This window comes from Oncorhynchus keta, unplaced genomic scaffold (assembly GCF_023373465.1).
Source record: "Oncorhynchus keta strain PuntledgeMale-10-30-2019 unplaced genomic scaffold, Oket_V2 Un_contig_17309_pilon_pilon, whole genome shotgun sequence".
Taxonomy (NCBI): domain Eukaryota; kingdom Metazoa; phylum Chordata; class Actinopteri; order Salmoniformes; family Salmonidae; genus Oncorhynchus; species Oncorhynchus keta.
This window is the reverse complement of record NW_026280380.1, coordinates 51,498-65,000: the sequence shown is the minus strand read 5'-3', so window position 1 is coordinate 65,000 and position 13,503 is coordinate 51,498. Positions and strand designations below refer to the sequence as shown.

At 48.5% G+C, this 13,503-nt stretch overlaps 1 protein-coding gene across 2 annotated transcripts in view; it reads left to right on the top strand.

Moving 5' to 3' along the window:
• The window catches only part of rergla (RERG/RAS-like a), an 18,363-nt gene extending 5,183 nt beyond the window's left edge, over window positions 1–13,180 (top strand). Inside the window, exons 4-6 of one of the 2 annotated variants that reach the window (XM_052503383.1) lie at window positions 3,169–3,206; window positions 10,880–11,652; window positions 12,684–13,180. In XM_052503383.1, the coding sequence (XP_052359343.1) occupies window positions 3,169–3,206; window positions 10,880–11,279 (438 nt within the window). In that variant the 3' untranslated portion in view covers window positions 11,280–11,652; window positions 12,684–13,180. Of the gene's footprint in view, window positions 1–3,168; window positions 3,207–10,879; window positions 11,653–12,163; window positions 12,642–12,683 lie in introns of those variants that run through there. The other variant, XR_008103546.1, reaches the window with a different exon arrangement.
• The last annotated feature ends 323 nt before the right edge of the window (window positions 13,181–13,503 follow it).

Sequence of the window (13,503 nt, the reverse complement as noted above, 5' to 3'; positions counted from 1 at the left end):
TCAGAGGACAGGCTTAGTGGAGGCTGGGGTAACTTTACATCAGAGGACAGGCTTAGTGGAGGGTTGGGGTAACTGGGGTAACTTTACATCGGGGGACAGGCTTAGTGGAGGCTGGGGTAACTTTACATCGGAGGACAGGCTTAGTGGAGGCTGGGGTAACTTTACATCGGAGGACAGGCTTAGTGGAGGCTGGGGTAACTTTACATCAGAGGACAGGCTTAGTGGAGGCTGGGGTAACTTTACATCAGAGGACAGGCTTAGTGGAGGCTGGGGTAACTTTACATCAGAGGACAGGCTTAGTGGAGGCTGGGGTAACTTTACATCGGAGGACAGGCTTAGTGGAGGCTGGGGTAACTTTACATCAGAGGACAGGCTTAGTGGAGGCTGGGGTAACTTTACATCAGAGGACAGGCTTAGTGGAGGCTGGGGTAACTTTACATCAGAGGACAGGCTTAGTGGAGGCTGGGGTAACTTTACATCAGAGGACAGGCTTAGTGGAGGCTGGGGTAACTTTACATCACAGGCTTAGGGACAGGCTTAGTGGAGGCTGGGGTAACTTTACATCAGAGGACAGGCTTAGTGGAGGCTGGGGTAACTTTACATCAGAGGACAGGCTTAGTGGAGGCTGGGGTAACTTTACATCAGAGGACAGGCTTAGTGGAGGCTGGGGTAACTTTACATCAGAGGACAGGCTTAGTGGAGGCTGGGGTAACTTTACATCAGGAGGACAGGCTTAGTGGAGGCTGGGGTAACTTTACATCAGAGGACAGGCTTAGTGGAGGCTGGGGTAACTTTTTACATCAGAGGACAGGCTTAGTGGAGGCTGGGGTAACTTTACATCAGAGGACAGGCTTAGTGGAGGCTGGGGTAACTTTACATCAGAGGACAGGCTTAGTGGAGGCTGGGGTAACTTTACATCAGGGGACAGGCTTAGTGGAGGCTGGGGTAACTTTACATCAGAGGACAGGCTTAGTGGAGGCTGGGGTAACTTTACATCAGAGGACAGGCTTAGTGGAGGCTGGGGTAACTTTACATCAGAGGACAGGCTTAGTGGAGGCTGGGGTAACTTTACATCAGAGGACTGGGGTAACTTTACATCAGAGGACAGGCTTAGTGGAGGCTGGGGTAACTTTACATCAGAGGACAGGCTTAGTGGAGGCTTAGTGGAGGCTGGGGTAACTTTACATCAGAGGACAGGCTTAGTGGAGGCTGGGGTAACTTTACATCAGAGGACAGGCTTAGTGGAGGCTGGGGTAACTTTACATCAGAGGACAGGCTTAGTGGAGGCTGGGGTAACTTTACATCAGAGGACAGGCTTAGTGGAGGCTGGGGTAACTTTACATCAGAGGACAGGCTTAGTGGAGGCTGGGGTAACTTTACATCAGGGGACAGGCTTAGTGGAGGCTGGGGTAACTTTACATCAGAGGACAGGCTTAGTGGAGGCTGGGGTAACTTTACATCGGAGGACAGGCTTAGTGGAGGCTGGGGTAACTTTACATCGGAGGACAGGCTTAGTGGAGGCTGGGGTAACTTTACATCAGAGGACAGGCTTAGTGGAGGCTGGGGTAACTTTACATCAGAGGACAGGCTTAGTGGAGGCTGGGGTAACTTTACATCAGAGGACAGGCTTAGTGGAGGCTGGGGTAACTTTACATCAGAGAGGACAGGCTTAGTGGAGGCTGGGGTAACTTTACATCAGAGGACAGGCTTAGTGGAGGCTGGGGTAACTTTACATCAGAGGACAGGCTTAGTGGAGGCTGGGGTAACTTTACATCAGAGGACAGGCTTAGTGGAGGCTGGGGTAACTTTACATCAGAGGACAGGCTTAGTGGAGGCTGGGGTAACTTTACATCAGAGGACAGGCTTAGTGGAGGCTGGGGTAACTTTACATCAGAGGACAGGCTTAGTGGAGGCTGGGGTAACTTTACATCAGAGGACAGGCTTAGTGGAGGCTGGGGTAACTTTACATCAGAGGACAGGCTTAGTGGAGGCTGGGGTAACTTTACATCAGAGGACAGGCTTAGTGGAGGCTGGGGTAACTTTACATCAGAGGACAGGCTTAGTGGAGGCTGGGGTAACTTTACATCAGAGGACAGGCTTAGTGGAGGCCTGGGTAACTTTACATCAGAGGACAGGCTTAGTGGAGGCTGGGGTAACTTTACATCAGAGGACAGGCTTAGTGGAGGCTGGGGTAACTTTACATCAGAGGACAGGCTTAGTGGAGGCTGGGGTAACTTTACATCAGAGGACAGGCTTAGTGGAGGCTGGGGTAACTTTACATCAGAGGACAGGCTTAGTGGAGGCTGGGGTAACTTTACATCAGAGGACAGGCTTAGTGGAGGCTGGGGTAACTTTACATCAGAGGACAGGCTTAGTGGAGGCTGGGGTAACTTTACATCAGAGGACAGGCTTAGTGGAGGCTGGGGTAACTTTACATCAGAGGACAGGCTTAGTGGAGGCTGGGGTAACTTTACATCAGAGGACAGGCTTAGTGGAGGCTGGGGTAACTTTACATCAGAGGACAGGCTTAGTGGAGGCTGGGGTAACTTTACATCAGAGGACAGGCTTAGTGGAGGCTGGGGTAACTTTACATCAGAGGACAGGCTTAGTGGAGGCTGGGGTAACTTTACATCAGAGGACAGGCTTAGTGGAGGCTGGGGTAACTTTACATCAGAGGACAGGCTTAGTGGAGGCTGGGGTAACTTTACATCAGAGGACAGGCTTAGTGGAGACTGGGGTAACTTTACATCAGAGGACAGGCTTAGTGGAGGCTGGAGACTCAGGGGGCTTAAGGCTTTACATCAGAGGACAGGCTTAGTGGAGACTGGGGTAACTTTACATCAGAGGACAGGCTTTGTGGAGGCTGGGGTAACTTTACATCAGAGGACAGGCTTAGTGGAGGCTGGGGTAACTTTACATGGGAGGACAGGCTTAGTGGAGGCTGGGGTAACTTTACATGGGAGGACAGCCTGAGTGGAGGCTGGGGTAACTTTACATGGGAGGACAGGCTCGTTGTAATGAATGGAATGGGGTTTCTCTCATTCCATTCCAGCCTTATTCTATTCCAGCCATTTCTATGAGCCCAGCCTCCCTTCACCAGCCTCCACTGGTGTGTATCAGATTGCTTGGTTATAGCAACATGTCCTTGCTGTTTGTGTTGCTCTGCAGGCCTGTGAGGGGAAGGGGACTTTGACCGACAGAGGACAGGCTTAGGGCTGATGGCTTTACATCAGAGGACTAGGACATCAGTGAGCTGGGGTAACTTCATCAGAGGAAAGGCCATAGGCTACACCTGATCAGAGGACAAACCTGGGAGGCTGGCCAAACATGGGAGGTAACCATTCACATGTCCAGTCCATCCTGACTGGAGGCTGTACAGTCCATCCAGGACACTCTGTACAGTCCATCTACTCACCATGTACAGTCCATCTACTCCAGCCATTTCTATGTACAGTCCATCTACTCACCTGTCACAGTCCATCTACTCACCTGTACAGTCCATGTCCTCACCTGTTTGTGTTGCTCTGCAGGCCTGTCCATCTACTCTGACCTGTACAGTCCATCTGGGCTCACCTGTACAGTCCATCAGTGACTCACCTTCATCAAGTACAGTCCATCTACCTGATCAGAGAGTTAAACCTGTACAGTCCATCTACCACCTGTACAGTCCATCTACTCACCTGTACAGTCCATCTACTCACCTGTACAGTCCATCTACTCACCTGTACAGTCCATCTACTCACCTGGCACCTGTACAGTCCATCTACTCACCTGTACAGTCCATCTACTCACCTGTACAGTCCATCTACTCACCTGTACAGTCCATCTACTCACCTGTACAGTCCATCTACTCACCTGTACAGTCCATCTACTCACCTGTACAGTCCATCTACTCACCTGTACAGTCCATCTACTCACCTGTACAGTCCATCTACTCACCTGTACAGTCCATCTACTCACCTGTCAGTCCATCTACTCACCTGTACAGTCCATCTACTCACCTGTACAGTCCATCTACTCACCTGTACAGTCCATCTACTCACCTGTACAGTCCATCTACTCACCTGTACAGTCCATCTACTCACCTGTACAGTCCATCTACTCACCTGTACAGTCCATCTACTCACCTGTACAGTCCATCTACTGTACAGTCCATCTACTCACCTGTACAGTCCATCTACTCACCTGTACAGTCCATCTACTCACCTGTACAGTCCATCTACTCACCTGTACAGTCCATCTACTCACCTGTACAGTCCATCTACTCACCTGTACAGTCCATCTACTCACCTGTACAGTCCATCTACTCACCTGTACAGTCCATCTACTCACCTGTACAGTCCATCTACTCACCTGTACAGTCCATCTACTCACCTGTACAGTCCATCTACTCACCTGTACAGTCCATCTACTCACCTGTACAGTCCATCCATTCACCTGTCCAGTCCATCTACTCACCTGTACAGTCCATCTACTCACCTGTCCAGTCCATCTACTCACCTGTACAGTCCATCTACTCACCTGTACAGTCCATCTACTCACCTGTACAGTCCATCTACTCACCTGTACAGTCCATCTACTCACCTGTACAGTCCATCTACTCACCTGTACAGTCCATCTACTCACCTGTACAGTCCATCTACTCACCTGTACAGTCCATCTACTCACCTGTACAGTCCATCTACTCACCTGTACAGTCCATCTACTCACCTGTACAGTCCATCTACTCACCTGTACAGTCCATCTACTCACCTGTCCAGTCCATCTACTCACCTGTACAGTCCATCTACTCACCTGTACAGTCCATCTACTCACCTGTACAGTCCATCTACTCACCTGTACAGTCCATCTACTCACCTGTACAGTCCATCTACTCACCTGTACAGTCCATCTACTCACCTGTACAGTCCATCTACTCACCTGTACAGTCCATCTACTCACCTGTACAGTCCATCTACTCACCTGTACAGTCCATCTACTCACCTGTACAGTCCATCTACTCACCTGTACAGTCCATCTACTCACCTGTACAGTCCATCTACTCACCTGTACAGTCCATCTACTCACCTGTACAGTCCATCTACTCACCTGTACAGTCCATCTACTCACCTGTACAGTCCATCTACTCACCTGTACAGTCCATCTACTCACCTGTACAGTCCATCTACTCACCTGTACAGTCCATCTACTCACCTGTACAGTCCATCTACTCACCTGTACAGTCCATCTACCCACCTGTACAGTCCATCTACTCACCTGTACAGTCCATCTACCCACCTGTACAGTCCATCTACTCACCTGTACAGTCCATCTACTCACCTGTACAGTCCATCTACTCACCTGTACAGTCCATCTACTCACCTGTACAGTCCATCTACTCACCTGTACAGTCCATCTACTCACCTGTACAGTCCATCTACTCACCTGTACAGTCCATCTACTCACCTGTACAGTCCATCTACTCACCTGTACAGTCCATCTACTCACCTGTACAGTCCATCTACTCACCTGTACAGTCCATCTACTCACCTGTCCAGTCCATCTACTCACCTGTACAGTCCATCTACTCACCTGTACAGTCCATCTACTCACCTGTACAGTCCATCTACTCACCTGTACAGTCCATCTACTCACCTGTACAGTCCATCTACTCACCTGTACAGTCCATCTACTCACCTGTACAGTCCATCTACTCACCTGTACAGTCCATCTACTCACCTGTACAGTCCATCTACTCACCTGTACAGTCCATCTACTCACCTGTACAGTCCATCTACTCACCTGTACAGTCCATCTACTCACCTGTACAGTCCATCTACTCACCTGTACAGTCCATCTACTCACCTGTACAGTCCATCTACTCACCTGTACAGTCCATCTACTCACCTGTACAGTCCATCTACTCACCTGTACAGTCCATCTACTCACCTGTACAGTCCATCTACTCACCTGTACAGTCCATCTACTCACCTGTACAGTCCATCTACTCACCTGTACAGTCCATCTACTCACCTGTACAGTCCATCTACTCACCTGTACAGTCCATCTACTCACCTGTACAGTCCATCTACTCACCTGTACAGTCCATCTACTCACCTGTACAGTCCATCTACTCACCTGTACAGTCCATCTACTCACCTGTACAGTCCATCTACTCACCTGTACACCTGTACAGTCCATCTACTCACCTGTACAGTCCATCTACTCACCTGTACAGTCCATCTACTCACCTGTACAGTCCATCTACTCACCTGTACAGTCCATCTACTCACCTGTACAGTCCATCTACCACCTGTACAGTCCATCTACTCACCTGTACAGTCCATCTACAGTCCAGTCCATCTCACCACCTGTACAGTCCATCTACTCACCTGTACAGTCCATCTACTCACCTGTACAGTCCATCTACTCACCTGTACAGTCCATCTACTCACCTGTACAGTCCATCCACTCACCTGTACAGTCCATCTACTCACCTGTACAGTCCATCTACTCACCTGTACAGTCCATCTACTCACCTGTACAGTCCATCTCACCTCACCTGTACAGTCCATCTACTCACCTGTACAGTCCATCTACTCACCTGTACAGTCCATCTACTCACCTGTACAGTCCATCTACTCACCTGTACAGTCCATCTACTCACCTGTCCAGTCCATCCACTCACCTGTCCAGTCCATCTACTCACCTGTACAGTCCATCTACTCACCTGTACAGTCCATCTACTCACCTGTACAGTCCATCTACTCACCTGTACAGTCCATCTACTCACCTGTACAGTCCATCCACTCACATGTCCATCTACTCACCTGTCCAGTCCATCCACTCACCTGTCCAGTCCATCCACTCACCTGTCCAGTCCATCTACTCACCTGTCCAGTCCATCTACTCACCTGTACAGTCCATCTACTCACCTGTACAGTCCATCTACTCACCTGTACAGTCCATCTACTCACCTGTCCAGTCCATCCACTCACCTGTCCAGTCCATCTACTCACCTGTCCAGTCCATCCACTCACCTGTCCAGTCCATCCACTCACCTGTCCAGTCCATCCACTCACCTGTCCAGTCCATCCACTCACCTGTCCAGTCCATCCACTCACCTGTCCAGTCCATCCACTCACCTGTCCAGTCCATCCACTCACCTGTACAGTCCATCCACTCACCTGTACAGTCCATCCACTCACCTGTCCAGTCCATCCACTCACCTGTCCAGTCCATCCACTCACCTGTCCAGTCCACCCACTCACCTGTCCAGTCCATCTACTCACCTGTCCAGTCCATCCACTCACCTGTCCAGTCCATCCACTCACCTGTCCAGTCCATCCACCCACCTGTCCAGTCCATCCACTCACCTGTCCAGTCCATCTACTCACCTGTCAGTCCATCCACTCACCTGTCCAGTCCATCCACTCAGCTGTCCAGTCCATCCACTCAGCTGTCCAGTCCATCCACACACCTGTCCAGTCCATCCACCCCCCACCTGTCCATTCCATCCACTCACCCCTGTCCAGTCCATCCACTCACCCCTGTCCAGTCCATCCAGTCACCTGTCCAGTCCATCCAGTCACCTGTCCAGTCCATCCACTCACCTGTACAGTCCATCCACTCACCTGTCCAGTCCATCCACTCACCTGTCCAGTCCATCCACTCACATGTCCAGTCCACCCACTCACCTGTCAGTCCATCCACTCACCTGTCCAGTCCACCCACTCATCTATCCAGTCCACCCACTCACCTGTCCAGTCCATCTACCCACCTGTCCAGTCCATCCACTCACATGCCCAGTCCATCCACTCACCTGTCCAGTCCATCTACCCACCTGTCCAGTCCATCTACACACCTGTCCAGTCCATCTACACACCTGTCCAGTCCATCCACTCCACTGTCCAGTCCATCCACTCCACTGTCCAGTCCATCCACTCACCTGTCCAGTCCGTACAGTCCATCCACTAACCTGTCCAGTCCATCTACTCACCTGTCCAATCCATCCACTCACCTGTCCAGTCCATCCACTTACCTGTCCATCTATACACCTGTCCAGTCCGTCTACTCACCTGTTCAGTACATCTACTCACCTGTCCAGTCCATCTACTCACCTGTCCAGTCCATCCACTTACCTGTCCATCTATACACCTGTTCAGTACATCTACCTGTACAGTCCGTCTACTCGCCTGTCCAGTCCATCTACTCACCTGTCCATCTACTCACCTGTCCAGTCCGTCTACTCGCCTGTACAGTCCGTCTACTCGCCTGTACAGTCCGTCTACTCGCCTGTACAGTCCGTCCACTCGCCTGTACAGTCCGTCTACTCGCCTGTACAGTCCGTCCACTCGCCTGTCCAGTCCGTCTACTCGCCTGTACAGTCCGTCCACTCGCCTGTCCAGTCCGTCCACTCACCTGTCCAGTCCGTCCACTCACCTGTCCAGTCCATCCAGTTCCCCTCACCTGTCCAGTCCATCCAGTTCCCCTCACCTACCAAAAGGTAGACTCTCACACCGATACAGACCTTCCAGTTCCCCTCACCTACCAAAAGGTAGACTCTCACACCGATACAGACCTTCCAGTTCCCCTCACCTACCAAAAGGTAGACTCTCACGCTGATACAGACCTTCCAGTTCCCGTCACCTACCAAAACGTAGACTCTCACACCGATACAGACCTTCCAGTTCCCCTCACCTACCAAAAGGTAGACTCTCACACTGATATAGACTTTCCATCCACTTGGCGTAGGGGGAGAGTGGAGTCAGTGGGACTGACATTCCATCCTATTATTGTCATTGTGCATCAATAGATGTGGGTTTAACAGCCGCCCACACTGCCCAACAACTGTTACATCGTTAGTAATCCCATTGGTAGATTTTACCACAGAGATTCAACTCTCTGGCTCATGGGGCGGCAGCGTAGCCTAGTGGTTAGAGCGTTGGACTAGTAACCGGAAGGTTGCGAGTTCAAACCACCGAGCTGACAAGGTACAAATATGTCGTTCTGCCCCTGTTCCCAGGCCGTCATTGAAAATAAGAATATGTTCTGACTTGCCTGGTTAAATAAAGGTTAATAAATAAATAAAATAAAATGTCCATGTGACAATTATTCAGCACCTTTTTTATTTTAATTTAGAGCCAAGATCTATTGTCTGTATGGCCTTTAGTTCTTGCTGGTAGTAATTCCAATACACCACTAACTCATCATTCTGCCCCCATACCAATCCTCTAGTAAATATCTAGCTGCTATTGAATTCTCCTGTCACTATGAGAATTCTATTGCTGTTGAGGCGTCTCATGTCATCTCCCTATTATGGCTGTTGGAATGTTTTCACTACTGGTCTTCTGGGTATGAGGGAACATCTGTCTAATGGTCTTCTAGGGATGAGGAAACATCGGTCTAATGGTCTTCTAGGGATGAGGAAACATCTGTCTAATGGTCTTCTGGGATGAGGGAACATCTGTCTAATGGTCTTCTGGGTGATGAGGAACATCTGTCTAATGGTCTTCTGGGGATGAGGAAACATCTGTCTAATGGTCTTCTGGGGATGAGGGAACATCTGTCTAATGGGATGAGGGAACATCTGTCTAATGGGATGAGGGAACATCTGTCTAATGGGATGAGGGAACATCTGTCTAATGGGATGAGGGAACATCTGTCTAATGGGATGAGGGAACATCTGTCTAATGGGATGAGGGAACATCTGTCTAATGGGATGAGGGAACATCTGTCTCATGGGATGAGGGAACATCTGTCTAATGGTCTTCTGGGATGAGGAAACATCTGTCTAATGGGATGAGGGAACATCTGTCTAATGGTCTTCTAGGGATGAGGGAACATCTGTCTAATGGGATGAGGGAACATCTGTCTAATGGGATGAGGGAACATCTGTCTAATGGTCTTCTAGGGATGAGGAAACATCTGTCTAATGGTCTTCTGGGTGATGAGGGAACATCTGTCTAATGGGATGAGGAAACATCTGTCTAATGGTCTTCTAGGGATGAGGGAACATCTGTCTAGTGGTCTTCTGGGTATGAGGGAACATCTGTCTAGTGGTCTTCTGGGGATGAGGGAACATCTGTCTAGTGGTCTTCTGGGGATGAGGGAACATCTGTCTAATGGTCTTCTGGGGATGAGGGAACATCTGTCTAGTGAGGGAACATCTGTCTGGGTGATGAGGAAACTGTCTATCTGTCTAGTGGTCTAATGGGGATGGTCTTCTGGGATGAGGGAACATCTGTCTAATGGTCTTCTGGGATGAGGGAACATGAGGGGAACATCTGTCTTAACATCTGTCTAATGGTCTTCTGGGGATGAGGGAACATCTGTCTAATGGTCTTCTAGGGATGAGGGAACATCTGTCTAATGTTCTTCTAGGGATGAGGGAACATCTGTCTAATGGTCTTCTGGGTATGAGGGAACATCTGTCTAATGGTCTTCTGGGTATGAGGGAACATCTGTCTAATGGTCTTCTAGGGATGAGGGAACATCTCTCTAATGGTCTTCTGGGTAATGACGGAACATTTCTCGTAAGGGTCTTCTGGGTAATGAGGGAGTCTTCGCCCACAGCATTCAAAGTTACTACATAATGTAAATGCCTCAGCAAAATAGTTTGGACAACAACAACAACAGACCTACAGTTTAGCACTGACACATACAATGACGATACCCTCAACTCTCCATCGAGGTTTTAGTCTCGTAGGTTACATCTGAAAGGGGCACCCTATTCCCTATAAAGAGAGCAATACTCTGGACTGCTTCTTGACCTCATTTTGACATGCCTCTGGTAAGAAATAGTGTCATGTAAAATGGAAGAGGGTGTCATTTTCAGATGTCCCGTAGTCTTTAAATGTCACTACCGTTTACTCAACCTGTCCTCCTGGTTTGTCTTGTCTTACATCCAGGGACTCGTTATGTCCGTCCTTACTGTGTCTCATATATTTTTATTTCCTGCTAATCCTGTCTTTCTCTCTCTCTCTCTCTCTCTCTCTCTCTCCCCCTCCATCAGGGATGCAGACACTCTGGTGTTCCTGGTGGGTAACAAGCAGGACCTGTGCCACGTGAGGGAGGTGCGTCGAGAGGAAGGCCAGCGCCTGGCAGCCGAGTCCCAGACCCAGTTCTACGAGCTCTCTGCAGCAGAACACTACCAGGAAGTGGTCCTCATGTTCTCGAAGATGGTCCACAATGCCAGCCTTGGGGGCAAGGCCAAGGAGAGGAGACGGAGACCTAGTGGCTCCAAGTCCATGGCCAAACTCATCAATAATGTCTTCGGGAAGCGGAGGAAATCTGTGTGAAAGGGGAGATGGGAAAGGTCAAGTGTTCACCCCAGGCCTAAAGAAGCCTTGTTACTTTCGTTACTCCCCTTGGGACTGTTGTTGAACGGTGAAAGGGATTGTGGGAAAAGGTCGATCACGTTGAACGGACCCACCACCGACAACAACATGGGCTTCACCTACTTTACTTGCTGTTGCTATTATTATTGTTGATCGTGAAAAGAGTCAATAATAATTAGACCTCCACTCCTCTGGTTGCCAACCACCAAGGACAGCTCTATGTGGTATAAATGGTTCTACACTTAGAACAGGGCTTAGTGGACTGATAGGACTGCTGCTTCTTACAGACTTTCTGACTCGTGCTTACCATACTCGCTACTGTGTGTGTGTGTGTGTGTGTGTGTGTGTGTGTGTGTGTGTGTGTGTGTGTGTGTGTGTGTGTGTGTGTGTGTGTGTGTGTGTGTGTGTGTGTGTGTGTGTGTGTGTGTGTAAAATGACACCACAGGGAGACTCCATTATTAGCTATGTAGAGAAAATGATAGCACAGGGAGACTCCATTATTAGCTATGTAGAGAAAATGATAGCACGGGGAGACTCCATTATTAGCTATGTAACGTAAATGACACCACAGGGAGACTCCATTATTAGCTATGTAGAGAAAATGATAGCACGGGGAGACTCCATTATTAGCTATGTAGAGAAAATGATAGCACGGGGAGACTCCATTATTAGCTATGTAACGTAAATGACACCACAGGGAGACTCCATTATTAGCTATGTAGAGAAAATGATACCACAGGGAGACTCCATTATTAGCTATGTAAATAATAGCACGGGGAGACTCCATTATTAGCTATGTAAATAATACCACAGGGAGACTCCATTATTAGCTATGTAAAGTAAATGATGCCACGGGGAGACTCCATTATTAGCTATGTAAATAATACCACAGGGAGACTCCATTATTAGCTATGTAGAGAAAATGATAGCACGGGGAGACTCCATTATTAGCTATGTAGAGAAAATGATAGCACGGGGAGACTCCATTATTAGCTATGTAACGTAAATGACACCACAGGGAGACTCCATTATTAGCTATGTAGAGAAAATGATACCACAGGGAGACTCCATTATTAGCTATGTAAATAATAGCACGGGGAGACTCCATTATTAGCTATGTAAATAATACCACAGGGAGACTCCATTATTAGCTATGTAAAGTAAATGATGCCACGGGGAGACTCCATTATTAGCTATGTAAATAATACCACAGGGAGACTCCATTATTAGCTATGTAAAGTAAATGATACCACAGGGAGACTCCATTATTAGCTATGTAACGTAAATGACACCACAGGGAGACTCCATTATTAGCTATGTAAAGTAAATGATACCACAGGGAGACTCCATTATTAGCTATGTAAGGTAAATGACACCACAGGGAGACTCCATTATTAGCTATGTAAAGTAAATGATACCACAGGGAGACTCCATTACTGGCCCTATTGCCTCTACTGCTCAATGCATGCCACAGTGGCAGACACAGTCCATGTTTCATACATCTTTCATTATGACTCAACTGTATCCCAAATAGCACCCGATATATAATGCACTATGTTTGACCGGAGCCCTATGGGCCCTTATCGAAAGTAGTGCACTAAATAGGGAACAGGGTGCCGTTTGGGATGCTGCCTGAATACCGCTACTGAAGAGAGCCAGCAGTTTATTGGCATGGAGGTTGTTTTGGGCGGGGGGAATTCTTTCTGTGGTTACTGTGGTTTCCATGGAAAGGTAATGTATCATAAAATAATGAATGTCTGTCTGTTTAGTTCCATCATCCTGTTGTTAATTGTTCCCTGGAATAAAGTCTGAATTATAAACTCCTAAAATAATGTAAAACTATAATAAACACTGTAATCAAGTCTAGTTGTCTGTGGTTTTATGGAGGTGTGTGTGTGTGTGTGTGTGTGTGTGTGTGTGTGTGTGTGTGTGTGTGTGTGTGTGTGTGTGTGTGTGTGTGTGTGTGTGTAAGTAAAGAAATAAAACAACTGTAAACAGACATTTTGAAAATAACAGTAGCGAGGCTATATACAGGCACCGGTTAGTCAGTCTGATTGAGGTAGTATGTACATGTAGATATGGTTAAAGTGACTATGTATATATGATGAACAGAGAGTAGCAGTAGCGTAAAAGAGAGGTTGGTTGGTGGTGGGACACAATGCAGATAGCCCGGTTAGCCAATGTG